This window comes from Diabrotica undecimpunctata, chromosome 5 (assembly GCF_040954645.1).
Source record: "Diabrotica undecimpunctata isolate CICGRU chromosome 5, icDiaUnde3, whole genome shotgun sequence".
Taxonomy (NCBI): Eukaryota; Metazoa; Arthropoda; class Insecta; order Coleoptera; family Chrysomelidae; genus Diabrotica; species Diabrotica undecimpunctata.
Window position 1 is genome coordinate 104,205,709 of NC_092807.1, and position 19,362 is coordinate 104,225,070.

Consider the following 19,362-nt stretch of genomic DNA (forward strand, 5'->3'; position numbering starts at 1 on the left):
GTGAAGTTTTGTCCAGCATCTGTGTTTCTTCAAATAGTATTCGATGTTCTCCGCTTCCCAAAGCGTGTTCGGCAACGGCAGATTTGTCGATATGTCCTAAACGACAATGGCTTTTATGTTCATTTATCCTGGTGTTGGTGTGTCTTTTTGTGGTTCCCACATATACCATTCCACATGTGCATGGTATTCGGTATACTCCGGCCGTTGCTAATGGGTCGCGTTTGTCTTTTACCGATCTTAAACAATCCTTGATCTTCTTTGTAGGTCTGAAGATGGTCTTTATGTTGGCTTTCTTGAGTATTCGCCCAATTCTGTCCGTTACCCCCGATATATAGGGCAAGAACGCTTTCCCTTTACATTCTGTTTCTTCGTCCCTTCTTCTAGATACGTTGTTCATCGCCTTGTGTATTTCTCTTCTGGTGTACCCATTAGAGGTGAGCGCTTTTTCAATATAAAGAAGTTCACTTTGGAGATGTTGTGGTTCACAAATTCTCTTCGCCCTCTCTGCCAAAGTTTTGATGATACCTTGTTTTTGGCTAGGATGATGATTTGAGTTCCTGTTTAGGTATCTGTCTGTGTGTGTAGGTTTTCGATACACTTTATGTCCTAAGTGACCTTCCTTTCGATTTACTAATACATCCAGGAACGCTAGTTGTTGAGCTTTTTCTGTTTCCATCGTAAATTGAATATTTGGATGTAGTGTATTTATATAAGCCAGGAAATCGTTTAGTTTTTCTGCTCCGTGACCCCCAATCACAAAGGTGTCATCAACGTATCTGAACCATACCCTAGGCTTGTATGCTGAGTCCATTATCTTCTTCTCTAAATGCTCCATGAAAAGGTTGGCTACGACCGGGCTTAGTGGGCTTCCCATTGCTACTCCATCCATCTGTTCATAAATTTGGTCTTCCCATGAAAAGTATGTGGTAGTTAGGCAAATACGGTATAATTCCACCATATCCTTGGAAACTAGTCCCTCAATTTCAATAGGATACCTTTCAATAGGATAGAAGAAGGACTAAAAATCAACAAAACATGGATACCAGTATTAAAATCCACAAACGCCCTTCCCGCCAAACACGGAGATAGAAAAGCTACTATAAACAACGACACGCCCCCTCAAGCCGAAACCAGTGGAGGGGAGGCGAGTGGGAATTATAAATATTGCCTCCGTAGTACAACGCGTCGTCAGTTTCTGCTTACAAGCGAAGCATCAACATCTCCAGAAGATGCCAACCCCTAGTGTTGGCGAAACGTCGAGAACAAATCTCAACAGAAGACAACGGCCCAACAGCCCGAATAAACAGTTTAATAAGTTTTCCATTGGTCCTTCGACAAAACTTCATCAAAAGGACGTTAATTGGTTTGGAGCTTCGAAGGAGACGACCCTTAGCGACCTAAATAGCTGTTTGCCAGTTCCGTACAAGATCGACGATCGAATTCGAAGTGTGGAGAAAAGAAAAAAGAAATTAAAAAGACCAGAAAGCACCGAAATTAAGGGTAGGAGCCTTACGAGTGCCTTTGATTACAAGAGAACCTGAATAGCAGTCCTTAAGTCTACTGTTCCATCAGTTTGGAGATCCAGTTTCCAGCAGAAAAATCTAGTAGCATCCAGAGATCCAGTTCACCAGTTCCAGTTGCAGTTCTAAGAAGGAAGAAGGGACATACAAGTGAACGTCGGGATAAAACTGTAAGTTTTTGAATATTTATTATCATTTAGAGCAGTGAATTTTTTTTATAAATTAAAAGATTATTAAAGAAACTTAAGATTCAAATTTAATAATACTTAATTGAAATATTTTTATTCTGCATACTTTTTTTACTTAAAAAAGTAATAGTTTGTCTACAGCTAATTCAAATCTAATAGCTTAATTATTTTAATTTTAATTATACTCCATAATTTGATTCTTAACAATTTAAAATTCTTAAAACATTTGATTTTCATAATATATGGAAATATCGTGAAAAATCGTTATTTTTATACACATTCAGAGTTCATTTATTCCAAATATATAGTATTTTGTAGTATTTGCATTTTTTATATAAAGAATTGTTTCTCTCTGGTTACAAGTGATAATATTACATTCCTTAATTTGTACAATAAGCCGTGTCAGCAAGGTTAGACAAGTTCATTCGGTATTGTCTAAGGTAATCTTACTGGGACTTTAAAAGTTGAATTTAGGTCAAACTTATATACGTACGTAATCGAAATGCAAAGATTATATGCATAGACAAGAAAAACTAGGTTCAGAATTAATAAAGTTTTTAAATAATTTACGTAAAGGAAAGTAACAGATCATAGACAACGGGTAAAGAAGAAGATGACCTGTGTGGTGTGTCATGAAGAACATAAACTGTTGAAATGTACAACGTTTCTACGTCAACAAGTACGTGAAAGAAACAAAATCGTAAAGGAAAAGCAATGGTGCGGTAGATGCCTACTACACAAAAGGAAAGTACCATGTTATTCCTATCATAGATGTGCAGAATGTGGTGGACAGCACCATTCATTACTACACATGTCAGAAGGTCAGTATGATAACAGAAGGATTTCTGAAAACAGAAGGCCACAAAATAGAATAAATTTTAGTGGGTGCCAGTATGATAATAGAAGGATTTCTGAAAACAGAAGGCCACAAAATAGAATAAATTTTAGTGGGTGCCAGTATGATAACAGAAGGAATTCTGAAAACAGAAGGCCACAAAATAGAGTTAGAAGAAGTAGATTAAAGCAATACTCTTTCAGTAGAAGAAAAAGAGTGTGAAGGATATTATAAAAGAACAGTAAAAAGGGATAATGAAGGAAGATTTGAAGTTAAAATAACCTTCATTTCTAATAGAAGCCTATTAGAGGGACTTAGAGAACAGCTAGCATATGCGAGACTGGCTTCAATTAGAGAAGAAATTTCAAAGAGACACAAACCTAGAAAAAGAAGAGGTAGTATTGTGCGCTCGTTGTTGGTCCCAAGGAATCTACTTGCAGTAGATTACAATACCTTATACTAATTTTAAGTGACATATGAAAATAAAGGAAGGTGGTCAGATATATTCGAAACTCCAAGAGAGCCAGAAAACAAAGACATCAAGGTTCTTGCATCCAACCTCATCCAGCGCCTCAAAGACATACTTTATCACAACCAAATTTAAGTAGTACTTTAAAGAAAGCCCCTCCTAGATCAGTTTCACTTAATGAGCTTAGATTTGAATTAGATAGTTTAGATGAAACATAAATTCTAAATAATCAAATTATAGGTAGAACTGCTCGGGTGAGATAATAATTCAAAAACCGAGTGAATTAGTGTTATGATTATTGTTATATTATTATTTTATATTTTATATGTTTTAAATATTTCTATTGGTCGTATGTTTGTTTTTTTTTATATAGTGGCCAATATGTTCAATCACAAATTAACCCCTTAATTTGTAATCTCACATTATTCCTAACTTCTTAATCTATTATAGTTTCACCGTGTATAAGTGACATTGTAAAACCATATCGTATAATATTTTAATAATTAGTTCATTTACCTACAACTAAATAAATTGCCGAACAATATATTTTCTAATTGAACTTCCTAAGTGTCGCAATGAAGGCGTAGATTAAATTGTAGTGTAAGCAAAGTTTGTTTTTATGTTATGATAGCAAGCATTAACATCGGTGCTTAGGTATGAAATATTTGTGAGATTATAAATTGGGGATTTGAGTTCATTTGAGTAAAGTCAATTATAAGTAGTTACCTAACGAACATCATTTTTAAAGTTTATTGATTCAAAAACAATCAAAATAAACTTCTTTAAACTTCTTCAACTTCTTCTATATATATATATATATATATATATATATATATATATATATATATATATATATATATATATATATATATATATATATATATAAACATATATATATATATATATATATATATATATATATATATATATGTATAAGAAAAAAGAAGTACTTGTGACTCGTTTGGAACAAATATATAACTGTTTTGGATGGGTTGTAGTCAATAAAAGGGCTATTGGTTAACTATTTTTTTAATCTCGAGCTTTCAATTGTGTTTACAATTATTATCAAGATCTAAAAAAGACAAAATATCTTACAAGGTTGAACTAGAAAGAAAAAACAATTTTTGTTAACTTACCAAATAAAAATTAGTTTAGTAAGTAAAAATTAAAAAATAATTAATACAAAAATGTCTTAATCTAATGAATGCTTCTCTGAAAATTTTTTATAATTTTGAAAACATTTTTTTAATACAAAAATAATTGAATTTATAAATAAGTTAAAATAGCAACCAATTACAAATAAGCCTCAATGTCATAAATGCCAACATAAAATTTTTATTTTTGACAATTATATTGCCAAAAGTAAAATTTCGTTTAAACGTTCTTTTTGTTTAGTAACAAAAAGAAGAAGATTTATTCACCGTTAACAGATGTCTGAAAAAATGTAACAGATATATGGAGAATTAAATATGACATTTTACAAGTTTTATATATAAATCATAAAAAAAGAATATAATTATAAATTTTGCTTAGATTTTGAATTTCTGATCTTTTGTTTAAATTATTATCACTTTTGCTAATACAAACCATTTCCAAAAAAGTCCTTTTAAATTTATTATTTTCACTACATAAAATTTTAATGTTATCAAAATCCATAATATGGTCTTTATCGATTACATGCTCTGCCAAAGCACAAGATGGTTTTTTATTCTGCAATCACTTTTGTGAGAAATAATGCGATTTGAAAGATTTCTTCCGGTCTCACCAACATATTCAGCATCACACTGAATACAACTAATGCTGTATACTAAATTCGTTTTTTCAAATTTGTCTATAGGATATTTAGTTTTGGAATATAAAGATGAAATAGTTTTGATGTTCTTTGTTGCTATTTTTGTATTGTCAATAACCTTTAGTGTTTGTATTAATTTAGGTGTTAATGATGGTATAAAAGGTAGTGAATGATAATAGATGTTCTGATTGTTAGATACAATGTTTTGAGATTTAGCAAAAAATGGTGTTAAGTTATTTATATTACCAATATTAGAAAAAAGCATCCTATGTAGCATATCTGGAGGATAAGAGTTTTCAATTAGAATATTTTTTAATAATTGAAGATCTTTTTGTAGATAATCTGGATGAGAAAGTTTTAAAATTTAAAACACGTTCTTTTAATCCTGTTATAAGGTTCATTATATATATATATATATATATATATATATATATATATATATATATGTATATATATAAAACATATACAATTTACAGTTGAGGAAGAGGTAGATAATTCTCTACCATTCCTTGACATGAGAATTGTAAGAAATACAGACAATATGTTAAAAACCAAATGGTTCAGAAAACCCATATGTAGTAAAAGATTTATAAGCTATTACTCTCATCATCCAAATAAGATGAAAATTAACCTTATAACAGGATTAAAAGAACGTGTTTTAAAACTTTCTCATCCAGATTATCTACAAGAAGATCTTCAATTATTAAAAAATATTCTAATTGAAAACTCTTATCCTCCAGATATGCTACATCTTATGCTTTTTTCTAATATTGGTAATATAAATAACTTAACACCATTTTTTGCTAAATTATGGACCATATTATGGATTTTGATAACATTAAAATTTTATGTAGTGAAAATAATAAAAAGCACTTTTTTGGAAATGGTTTGTATTAGCAAAAGTGATAATAATTTAAACAAAAGATCAGAAATTCAAAATCTAAGCAAAATTTATGATTATATTCTTTCTTTATGATTTATATATAAAATCCACAAGGAAACTAAGTTCCTGTAGTTGGCTGTATACCATATATTAAAAAAAATTTTGAATAAAATCCTTTATAAAAAGGTATATAAAAAACTCATTTGGGCTATGTTAAATTGACAAAACGTTTTCGGAATAAGTATTCCATCATCAGTGTCAGGTTAATACATGGAAATAGCATGGGGGTTTTTACCCCCGTATTTAGTGGCTATTTCCATGTATTAACCTGACACTGATGATGGAATACTTATTCCAAAAACGTTTTGTCAATTTAACATAGCCCAAATGGGTTTTTTATATACCTTTTTATAAAGGATTTTATTGGAAATTTTTTTTTATATATAAAACTTGTAAAATGTCATATTTAATTCTCCATATATCTGTTACATTTTTTCAGACATCTGTCAACGGTGAATAAATCTTCTTTTTTTTTTGTTACTAAACAAAAAAGAATGTTTAAACGAAATTTTACTTTTGGCAATATAATTGTCAAAAATAAAAATTTTATGTTGGCATTTATGACATTGAGGCTTATTTGTAATTGGTTGCTATTTTAACTTATTTATAAATTCAATTATTTTTGTATTAAAAAAATGTTTTCAAAATTATAAAAAATTTTCACAGAAGCATTCATTAGATTAAGACATTTTTGTATTAATTATTTTTAAGATGTATTAGCAGCAATTTTTACTTACTAAACTAATTTTTATTTGGTAAGTTAACAAAAATTGTTTTTTCTTTCTAGTTCAACCTTGTAAGATATTTTGTCTTTTTTAGCTCTTGATAATAATTGTAAACACAATTTGAAAGCTCGAGAGAGATTAAAAAAAAATAGTTAACCAATAGCCCTTTTATTGACTCCAACCCATCCAAACAGTTATATATATATATATATATATATATATATATATATATATATATATATATATATATATATATATAGAAATGTGAAAGAAGCTCCCCGACTATCTAGAGTCAGCAAATTCCGAAGATCAGAGGTTATAAAGAAGGAAGGAAGAAGCCCACGATTATTATTATTAGTTCTTATTTAGTTGTAGTAATTATCTCTGTAAATTGTAACTTAATTTTGAAAATAAAATATTTTTTTTGAGAAGTTCAAGTGCTTGTGACATATTTGGCGCTGCGAACAGGATCAGCATCGTACAGAAACATACATCAGTTTCCTGGTCAACTTTAGTTGTTTAACGAGACCGATCGAACCTTGGAGAAGAAAGAAATTATGCATTGGAAATCAACTGTGATCATCCTTATGTAAGTTTTTCCTTTCTTTCCTTAATTTTTATGAGCACTTTTAACAATATTTCTCAAAACAGTATTGAAAATTGAAATTTATTATTTGACAATTTGAATTTAAATATTATTAATAACTCGTCAACTTCTAATCTAAGAAATTCCATTTCTAGTAATAAAAAATCCGTATCTTCTAAGAAAAATTCCAAAATGCCTGTCACTAATAACGATATTGCTAGTCTGTGTTCCACATTACCAGAATTTTCGTCTAAAGAAGATCTTTCTACTTTTATCAAATCTGTAGATAACTTGTTAACATTCTTAGGTACCCAAGAACTTACAGAACCTCAGTTATTTATTCTTAATACTCACATTGTATCTCGTTTAAAAAAGGAGATCCGAGAAATTTTTTGAATTATTCTAATAAATTAAGCTGGACAGATATTCGTCCTGCTTTACTAACTAAATATGGAGATAGAAGGTCAGAAGACATTTTGGTCACTCAGTTATCGACAACCGTTCAAAAACATAACGAATCCTATGATCAGTATCATCAAAGGATTTCCACCAATTTAAATGATCTGCTTCAACATATTACTTTAAATGATAATCCTGCTACTGTAAATTTTAAAACGCCATATTTTAAGAATATTGCCTTAAAAACTTTTTGCTCGGGTATAAATGAACCGTACTGCGAATATTTGTCGCATTTTGAAATAGAATCACTTGAAGCAGCACTTCAAAAGTGCATTGCTTATGATAATCATAAAAACCAACAACAATATATGAACTTTTTAAAAAGACAACAAACTAGAAAACCTTTGCTCAAACAGAAGCCACATAATCCAAACCAGTTTCCACGTAATAATCATAATAATAATAATAATAGGCCCACAAACTTCTCGCCCATGCAGTCAAATTACTTCAGACCACCGTTTCAGAATAATCAAACAAATTTTAATAATACTTCACAGCCAAATTTTAATTTTGCTTCTCAATCGTATAATAATAGTTCATCTAGAAATAATCAACCCCCAAATTTTCGACAAAATGTACAACATAGAATAAATAAATATAGGAACCCACAAACTCAACAAAACTCACATTCTCCTATGAGTGGCGTTCTAACATCCTCCACAAGAAATCACCAACCCATGACCGTTACCACTAATGGCCATCATTTCAATATTGCTGCAAATCAAATTCATAATTCCGAAGTTAACATTGAAAATTCCGATTCCGAACAAGTCACGGAAGAATATTTCGACCAAAACTATCAGGATTTTCCCCTAGTATCTCCCGAAGAACAACCACCTCCTCTATAAACCTGAATAATTTACAAAAATCTCCCCGGCTACCTTATTTTGTTACGCCCGTGACTCGTCTTAAAGTTCTTATAGATTCTGGAGGATCAGATACTGTAATCTCTCCGAAAGCTGTAAAATATTTTAATCAATCCCACATATACAAAAAGCCTTTCACATTAACCTCTATGAATCGTACAACAAAATTTTTCCAAAATATTAAAACCCCTTTATTATCTGAATATGGCATTAATGATCTTATTGACGCACGAATCGCAAATTGGAGCAAAGATTTTGATATCCTACTTGGAAATTATGATTTAGAACGTTTTAACTCCATACTAAATTATCAAACTAAAACATTGACCTTAACAAATTACAGAATTACTATTCATTTTGAGACATTATTATAAAATTCCAGTTAACGTCCTAGACGGTGAAATTCTAATACCCCGTGTAGACTTACAAAATTTTACATTACCGGAATCCATACACACAGCAAAAAACGGTTTCATTAATAACCTGACACTCCCTTATCCGATAAAATTATTAGAACCTATTCAGGTTCAAAAACTTGATGAGTATGAAATTTCAACCGGACCAACGCACTTTGTAGAATCTAATATTCGTACACAACATTTAAATAATGAAGAAAAAAATAAAATACTTAACCTTTGCAGAAAATACAGAGATGTATTTTACGATGAGAAAAAGAGTTTATCTTTCACGTCAGCAGTGAAGCATGAAATTAAAACAAAAGATGAAAATCCTATTTATGTTAAGGGATATAGGCATCCTAAGGCGATGCAGGAAGAAATTAGTCGACAAGTACAAAAATTATTAGATGATAAAATTATTAGACCATCAATTTCTCCCTATTCGGCCACAGTGTGGGTTGTACCCAAAAAAGCTGATGCTTCAGGCAAGAAAAAATTCAGAATGGTTATTGATTATAGAAAGCTAAATGAAAATACTATAGATGACAGATATCCTTTACCAAAAATAGAGGAAATTTTAGATAATTTAGGTAAGGCTACATATTTTACAATACTAGACTTGGCTCAAGGCTATCACCAAATCGAAATTCATCCTAACTCTGTCCAAAAAACTGCATTTTCAGTGCCACATGGTCATTTTGAATTCTTACGTATGCCGTTTGGCTTAAAGAACAGCCCAGCAACCGTTGAAAGACTAATGGACAACATTCTCCGTCCTTTCGTTCACAAATTTGTATTCGTCTATATGGACGATGTAATCATTTTTTCTAAATCTCTTCACGAACATCTCGTTCACATCACTACCATATTCGATACCTTTAGAAAACATAATTTAAAAGTTCAATTAGATAAGTCTGAGTTCCTTACGAAAGAAGTGGCTTTCCTAGGACATGTAGTAACCACTTAAGGTATAAAACCCAATCCCTGCAAAATTGAAGCCATTCAAAAATACCCATTACCAAAGACTGTCAAAGAAATAAAGTCCTTTCTAGGATTAATCGGATTCTATAGGCGATTTATTCCAAATTTCGCGAAGATTACGTCTCCATTTTCCAGATGCACTCGTAAAGGTGCTGTTATAGATCCTAAAAATCCAAATTATTTGGAATGTTTCGAAAAATATAAACAACTCTTAACTAATGCTCCCGTTCTTCAATACCCAGATTTCGAAAAACCTTTCGTACTTACTACGGATGCTTCTAATATAGCGATAGGATCTGTCCTTTCTCAGAATAACCATCCCATTGCCTTTTATTCCAGGACCCTCAATTCTGCCGAACAAAATTACTCTACAATAGAAAAAGAATTATATGCAATCTTAGATTCATGTAAACATTTTCGTATGTACTTGTACAGTCAGAAATTCATAGTAGAAACTGATCACAACCCTCTAGTTTGGATCTACAAAGTTAAAGACCCTACTTCTCGATTAACTCGCTGGCGACTTAAGTTAGAGGATTACAATTTTGAAGTTAGATATAAAAAAGGAAAAGAGAACCAAGTAGCCGATGCCCTCAGCAGAATTCAAATAAATGCTCTGAGCTCCAGCTCAGAATGCGCTGAACCTCCAGATGCAATTGATGCTTTTGACGCAGAAAATTTTCTCGAGGAATTTGAAAATTTGCAAAATAATACAAACACACAACACACCGCTGTCGAACACCCTATCACAGGAATTGAAATGTCACCCAAGCCAATTAATCTATCGTCAAATCAAATTATATTCCAAACTAAATGTGCTAAATTTGAGTTACAATACAAAAAGATTTTTAATAAACATCGATACACTGTAACGCTAACCGACAACTGGCAAGCAGAAATAGCAGATGCATTTCAAAGTATCCTAAGACCGAATCAAAAATTTGCCATTACAATACCTCATGAATTTAGACCCTTCATTTGCAATTATTTTAAAGAGAAAATAAAATCAACAGTAAAGACAATATTCTGCAATAAATTGCTAAAAGATATTGAAGAAGAAGAACGACAAGTTGAATGTGTAGAAAAATATCACAGAGAAAATCATAATGGAATAGTGGAAACATACAAACATCTAAAGCAAACTTTCTATTGGCCTTCTATGCAAACCACGATCTCGAACTTTATAAATAAATGTGAAATATGCTTAAAAAACAAATATGAAAGGCACCCGTACAAACTCCCACAATTAGGGCCATTACTTGGACAAAAACCATTTGACATCTTACACATTGACATTTTTCATTGCAACAAAACATTATATTTAACAATAATAGATTCATTTTCTAAATATGGACAGTGTTATAAATTAAACGATAAAACATCCATTTCAATACTGAATAAACTTAGGCATTACTTTACGCACCATAACTATCCAAAGAAAGTTGTATGTGATAGTGGCACAGAATTTAACTCAGCAGTCATAAAAGAATTTTTAAAACTCCACAAAATCGAAATTCATTTCACAACAGTTAATAACTCATCTCCAAACTCCCCCGTAGAGCGATTCCATTCTACACTTACCGAAAAACTCAGGACCTTACGTGCCCAAAATCTCAATGATTCATTAGACGACATTTTAACACATGCCATTCTTATCTATAATCAATCGATTCATAGTTCTACAAATTTCTCTCCATTTTCAATCCTATATGGACCTTATGCCGAGGAAATCCATTTTGATTTTGACCTTCCCATATACGAAACGTACAATCAAAGACATAAGGAGGAATTACAACCTTTTATCGAATATTTATACAATAAACAAAAAGAAAACAGGCAGCAAATATTAGATAGACAGAACGAAAACGCTGAAGAAATTCCCGAGATAGATCTCTCAAAAACTTTGTATGTTTCAAAAAAGAAACATAAGCCAAAACTACAAGCACCTTATTCTATAATACATCCAGATAAACAAGAAAAAACAAAGATTTTAGGTAAGACAGACAAACAAAACCCAACAAGTACACATCTTAAGTTTGTTAAAAGAACAAGAAAATGTACAGACAAAAATACTCAAGCTCAAACTTGTTCAAGCTTGGGAGCTCAAGCTCCCATTACCATAGACACTTCCTTCATATTTCCCTAGACAATTTATCGAATATAATAGAAACTAGCCCAATCAACCAATTCCAAGCTCATTTTAAGAAAACACCTCTCTCACTTCTTTATTCTCAATATAATCATATACGCGAACAAGTAAAAGATGATTTGCATAAGATTACTCGCAAACAGAAAAGAGGACTCTTTAACTTTCTCGGAACTGCCATCAAATATATAACAGGTAACCCAGATGACTCTGACCTTGATCTATTAAAAACACATATTATTGCAATAGAAAATAAACAAAATGAAATAATCAAAAAATTTAACAATCAAATATCATATGGACAATCAATTAATACAAGATTCGATAAACTTTTAGAAAAGATAAATACTGATAATGCTGCTCTTGTAACTGCAGTTAGTAAGTTTTCTGCAGATTTTGATAGTTATTTAATTTTGCATAATGAAATAGTAAACATTCAAAATATTAACGAATTTTTAACGAAACTAATTAGAACCATTACTTTATCTCAATTAAATATTCCAAATATCGAATTATTCACGTTAAAAGAATTAGACAATTTAAAAGAAAATCTTCTTAAACTGTATCCTAGAAATTCGCTTCTTGTCAGTGATGAACATCCGTATGAATCAATCGAAGCATCCAAAATGTTAGTCTGCGTAACCGCCAATACAGTGCTCATAATAGTTAAAATACCTATTCTCCACGAAACTTCCTATACCACCTTTAAGATTTATCCGATCCCAAATAAAGATCACATTATGATTTTACCACCTACACCCTACTATGTCAACAACAAATGGTTCGAAAGCTGCATTAGAGAAAGTGACCACATCATTTGTACCAAAAACGTACAATCCCATTGTACGATACCAAATGTCCATAATTGCACAAAGACCATAGTGACAGAGAACTTTTTTCAAGAAACCAGCAAAGTGATATTGCTGGGAATAATCCATACAATAATAATTCAACAACAGGAAGTAAAATCAACTAGTTTACTAACGACGGAAGAACCAATCGTCATTGAAGGAATCTATTTCAACAAGAAAACATCCGAAGACATTTCACTACCAAAAATAGTTACAATAAAACTATTGCCGGATCACCAGATCAAAATTGAGAAGTTAACAATTCCAAATACTCATGGTCAAATTCAACCCCTCGAAACAATAGATGTTTTACCACCACTTTCAATGGGACTGAGCACCACTTCAATTGTTATACTTTTATTTGTTTTAGCATTTTTAGCAATATTCCTAATTAAAAAACGAAAAAGAATTTCCCAAATTCTATTTGGTACGAAACTCCATCCTGCCCAAATTCAAATTCTGAATGAATTAATTGCAGAAGTTACTAGGACTTCGAGGACGAAGTCCGAACCAAAGGAGGGAGGAGAAATGTGAAAGAAGCTCCCCGACTATCTAGAGTCAGCAAATTCCGAAGATCAGAGGTTATAAAGAAGGAAGGAAGAAGCCCACGATTATTATTATTAGTTCTTATTTAGTTGTAGTAATTATCTCTGTAAATTGTAACTTAATTTTGAAAATAAAATATTTTTTTTGAGAAGTTCAAGTGCTTGTGACATATTTATATATATATATATATATATATATATATATTTATATATATATATAATATATATATATATATATAATATATATATATATATATATATATATATATATATATATATATATATATATATATATATATATATATACATTGTATATATATATACATTTTAAAACACTCACAATTCTGTGAATGTTTTAAAATGTATTTGTACGCCATTTTTTGTAATGTTCAAATTGTTTTAGTTTACTCCTGAGGAAGCTATTAAATAAATGGCGAAATATTGAGTATCTCAGAAAAGAGAAAGATTTTCATTACAGACCACTTTACCCGATAATTCGAACGTATTTATATATATATATATATATATATATATATATATATATATATATATATATATATATATATATATATATATATATATGTATATATATATATGTATATATATATGTATATATATATATATATATATAATATATGTATACATATATATATATATATATATATATATATATATATATATATATATATATATATATATATATATATATTAGAAGTGAATATTTCAAACAACAAATAATTTATAAAATAATAATTAATTTAACCTTAATATTTTATCAAAGAAATATTATTTTTCTAACTTTTCTTTTATTGTTATTTTTATTTTTACATTTGAAATCATTTTTATTTTTTATCGTATAGCTGTAATTAACGTGCTAAGACAATTTAATCTTGACATTCAATATTTCAAATACTTCAATGTCAGTTTTTATTTGCGAAATCTTTTAAATTCTGTGAGTGTATTTGTACGCCATTTTTTGTAATGTTCAAATTGTTTTAGTTTACTCCTGAGGAAGCTATTAAATAAATGGCGAAATATTGAGTATCTCAGAAAAGAGAAAGATTTTCATTACAGGCCACTTTACCCGATAATTCGAACGTATTTATATATATATATATATATATATATATATATATATATATATATATATATATATATATATATATATATATATGTATATATATATATATATATATATATATATATATATACCTCTTATTAAATTAAACACAAAGAGTACCCAGTCTAACACAACCTGTTGTTGTTTTTCGTTGAATTGGTACTCGTCCTGCACTCTCCACAAACAATCAGCTAAAAAATCCAAGAACCAAAACTGAACTAAATTGTTCTGGAACTGTTTGCATCCATAAACATCAGCTAACCGTTTAATGGTTTCTTTGACGCCACTCTTTCGCACCCAAGGGTTTTTTGACAATTTAGGAAGATGGGCTGGGACCGAAACTACTTCAAAACCTTGGATAAGATTACTCGGTGTCGTTGGAGGCACTGGAAGATGATTGGAACCTACCTCATCTATAATAAATATTGCAGTTAGTTTCGTATATTATTATATAATAGAAAAGTCTAGGGTTACAGATAAAGTCCACAACGACGATGAAGGTGTATAACGAGAATATTAGAAACGGCTAAAGTGGCAGTTTGGCTTTTAAGCAGCCTGGCAGCCTGTTTTGGATAACGAAACACATAATCGGAAGGATTTGGACGGAAACGAAAATAAATTCAGGATAATTGGTTTCTGGATAGTTTTTTATCTGGTTCTTTAACATCAATTTCTAAAGAGATTTAAAAAGAAGGCATAACGATATCTAAAGAAATGTAAATACCTAAATCATTAAAAATCTGAATGGACTGACTTCCAAGAACTTTAAACTCGTGTGGTTTGTCTTCGAACAATTTCAGATTCACGCTATTATTTCTGGTATCCGGTTTTTGGGAACTTTTCCGGGAACGTTTGTCTATCTTCGATCCATCCGCCTCCGGTTGGTCACCACCACCAATGGATTTTTTGGTTTTCTTATCTACTTTTTTTGACATAAGTTTGAATAAATTGATACTTGTTATTTATATATTATCGCAAAAATATTATTTTAGTGACATATATTATATTATGACAAGGTAACCTATCCAAATAACTATCAAAAAAAAATTATTAAACAGTTTAAACAAAAGGGAAAGTGGTACCAACAATGTCAAAGCGAATTCTCTATAACAACATGGTTTCATAAGTTTGCCTTTGTAGACCGTAGACACCTGACAACAATTATTAGGTTACGAACAGGACATTGTTTGGCGCCAGATCATCTATTTAAAATTAACTGTATTGATTATTGATTCCCCTTTCTGTGAGTGTGGGCAAATAGGAAGTATAATAGACATCTTGCTAGAGTGTCCTATTAATAAGACACCACTATTTGATTTATATCAAAAACTTATTAAATATGGATGCTCAACGCCCATTTTAATACAAAATATTTTCCACGATATTAATGCTAAAACCTTAAAAATGATTGGTAAGTTTATCAGTATTTTCCAAATTAAAATGTAAGTAAAATATAAATAAATACCCAACCTAAGCTATCCATTAACCACCGATATCCTATCCAAGATGCCAAATTCCAGATATACCTTACATAGCTTAATAGATGGAACAAGAAAAATCTATATTATTAATGACATATAGAATTATTTTAGAATATTCACTATAAATGTTTCAAAATAGTTGAAGGGAATATGGTTATTTCCAGAATCTCTGTGAGGAGAATTCCTTTCTATGATTGAAATGAAAATATATACATGAGGTGGCCACGTACCTAAGAGGTAGAGGCCATAAAACGAAAGAAGAAGAAGAAGGAATATAACGTGGAAAAGTTACTTTATTCTAAGAAATCGTAGGAAAATAATTAATTAAATCGGAAAACAGTCGAATTGTTAAATAAAACTTTGCATTCTCGGTTCACTCAGCTTGGGAATATTTGACAGAATTATTGTCAGAAGCATACAATACAAAAATTCCTACCTTTATTCCTTACTTTACTCCATGGAATTACAATTTTGCGTGGCTTTTTTTGCCCACCTAACAACATGTCTCCATTCCTTTCTCTACCTTGTGCAATTTCCATCCAATTCCTCACGACCATAGATTTAAGGTCTCCTGCTATATTATCTCGCCACCGTAGTTGAGGTTTTCTACATGGTTTTTTTCCAGTTGGGACTTCTTCCCATAGCAGTTCTATTATTCTTTGGGCAAAATATCTTTTGAGCAATTTCTTCTATTATGTTGGCGCCTGAATATACTTTTTTGTTAATTCTTATCCTATATTGTCATGTTGTCCCATCCAGCGCCAGCTCAAAGATCTTCCTTAGGACTCTTATTTTCCAAATATATAGTCGCTCTTCATTTTTCTTTGTTATCATCGTAAGAGCAGCCTGGTCTTACGACTGTATTATACAGATTTATCATTATGCGTCTTGTTAGTTCTTTCGATTTTGAATGGTTTTGAAGGGCATAAAGACATCTGCTCCCAGCTTGTATTCTATTGTTTATCCTCTGTTTCGGTTCATATACATATAATTAGTTTTGTTTCCATTGCCTCATTAAGGAGCCCCATTTTCTCCGCTTCCATCTCGAACCTGACGAAGGTCTTTTTTGTTTGGTGCATCTCCGTCGTGATTTTAAATTCACCAATAGTTTTTATTGAAACGTTGAGTTTTCTTATCCTTAAAAAAATGTTTTTCATTTGATTTTATAAACATTATAAAGAATTACTTTTACAATAAAAACAAAATAAGTATAAAATAAAGACAAAAAATATAAAACACAAAATAGTTGTATATATATATATATATATATATACATATATATATATATACATATATATATATATATATATATATATATATATATATATATATATATATATATATATATATATATATATATGTGTGTATATATATATATATACACTTTTCTAAGAAATTAACGCACCACTTTGAAATATTAAAATATTTTATTAGCGTTAACAAAAATTCCCATTGTAATGTTATATTTCGCAAGCCCTTTGTACATGCTATTCGTACACTCTACATTTATTAACCGTGTTTTATCGCTATAGTTTTTTTTGCAACAAATATACTAATTTTCAAGTATACACGAATTTTATTCGGCTACTGTTTAACTGTTGATTATTGTTAATTGTGTTTATTATGGAGCGTTAATCGCGTAATTTAACCCGAGATGAATGTGCCCAAGCAGTAATACTGTCGGAAGAAGGTTTGAGTTACCGAAGAATTGGTCTTCGGTTTAATGTGTCCCACACATCCGTCTCACGGGTGGTAGAAAGATTCCTCGAAACAGGGGATCATACTCGCAGACCAGGGCAAGGACGAAACCGGGTAACTACCCACTATTAAAGATCGATTTTCAAGATCAGCTTCGAGACGTGCAAGTTATACAAATTAGTATACTAAAACTGTTCGCCAGCGACTTAGCGAATACAACTTAACACCTAGGATTGCTGCCCGAGGTCCTCTATTAAGAGCAGAGCATAGAAGGTGAGACTACATTTTGAAATAGAACACTTTAATTGGTTAGATGCTGACTGGGAACGAGGGCTATTTACTGATGAATCCCGATTTTGTTTGTACAATAACGACAGACGTGTTCGTGTGTTGCGACGACCCAACGAACGATATGCTCAGTGTAACTTCTCACAAACCACATTTTTTGGTGGAGGATCCGTTATGGTGTGGGGTGGTATTTCTTTGACCGCACGTACGGACCTAGCGGTCATACAAAAAGGAACTGTTACAACTGAAATGTACATATTGGACCAATATGTAGTACCATTCGCTCCTTATATCGGTGAAAATGTCTTACGAATGCAAGATAATGCCAGACCTCACGCTGCACAGATCGTCAGAAATTATCTAGAAGAGTTAAAAATTAACACTATGGAATGGCCAGCACATAGTCCGGATTTAAATCCGATTGAAAATCTCTGGGATATCCTTGGTAGGCGATTAAGAGCGACACCGAAAGAACCAAACAACAATTACAGGAAGTGGGAGAGAGGTTGATCCAGATTGGGAGAGAACTAGACCAAAATGAAATACGGCAATTAATTTGAAGTATGGGAAAACGATGTGAGGCTGTTGTAGTAGAGGTGGAAACACTCGTTATTAAGACTTTTTTCATATTTTAGATTACTTTATCATTATTTTTTTTAGAATTTTCCGTTTAATTTTTTTTTTCTCCTGTACTTTAACATTTTCTGATGATTAGACAAATTGTTATAATTACTAATAAAATGTAGAATAAATCTGGTGAAGTTTTATTTTTTATTCTTTGCCTGTTTACAAATAAAATTGATTTATTGAAGTGGTGCGTTAATTTCTTGAAGAAGTGTATTTAAGTGAAGAAGCACAACCAAAATATTAGTGTTTATATTTTCAAACCTGGTCCTTTGATAAATGTTATAGCCCAGTCCAAGCAAAAAATTATTTTAATATGTTGTATGTATATGTGTATTGTAATTATTTCTAATATAATTATTGTAATAACAGCTACTTGTATGCCAAATTTAATTATTCATGCAAGTATATCAGAACTTATTCCCTAATAGAAGCACTAGTTGAAAAAGGTTATCGTGAAAACAACATTAAAAGGAGCATTCACACATATATATGTCCCAAACTCATGCTGATCATGCCAAAGCTTTCTTTTCGATTATCAAAGTGTGGTGGTACGACAAAATAGATAAAGTTCTCAAATCAAAATGAATAAAAACCACCTTTTCTTCTTCTAAATGTTTTTCTCTCGTCCCATTCGTCAAGGACAATATTCCTAACGAGCAATATGAAATTTATGAAAATCGGTTTACAAACTGCTGTCAATCATAAGTAGATAAGACCAAGAAAACAATTTAAATCAGAATAAATATATCAACATTCAATTTCAGTCCACAATTCCGATTCAATTTCTGCCATGGCTCAGCTTTATCTTTAAACAGATCATAAGATAAATTTTAAAACTTCCAAA

The 19,362-nt window shown here is 30.7% G+C and overlaps 1 protein-coding gene across 2 annotated transcripts in view; it reads right to left on the reverse strand.

Annotated features, from left to right (window-relative positions):
- The window catches only part of LOC140441597 (uncharacterized), a 64,452-nt gene that overhangs the window by 19,122 nt on the left and 25,968 nt on the right, over positions 1-19,362 (reverse strand). The window contains exons 2-3 of one of the 2 annotated variants that reach the window (XM_072532435.1): positions 16,342-17,042; positions 14,517-14,837 (exon numbers count right to left, since the gene is read on the reverse strand). In XM_072532435.1, coding sequence (XP_072388536.1) covers positions 14,517-14,837; positions 16,342-16,462 — 442 coding nt within the window. In that variant the 5' untranslated portion in view covers positions 16,463-17,042. Of the gene's footprint in view, positions 1-14,516; positions 14,838-15,148; positions 15,441-16,341; positions 17,043-19,362 lie in introns of those variants that run through there. The other variant, XM_072532434.1, reaches the window with a different exon arrangement.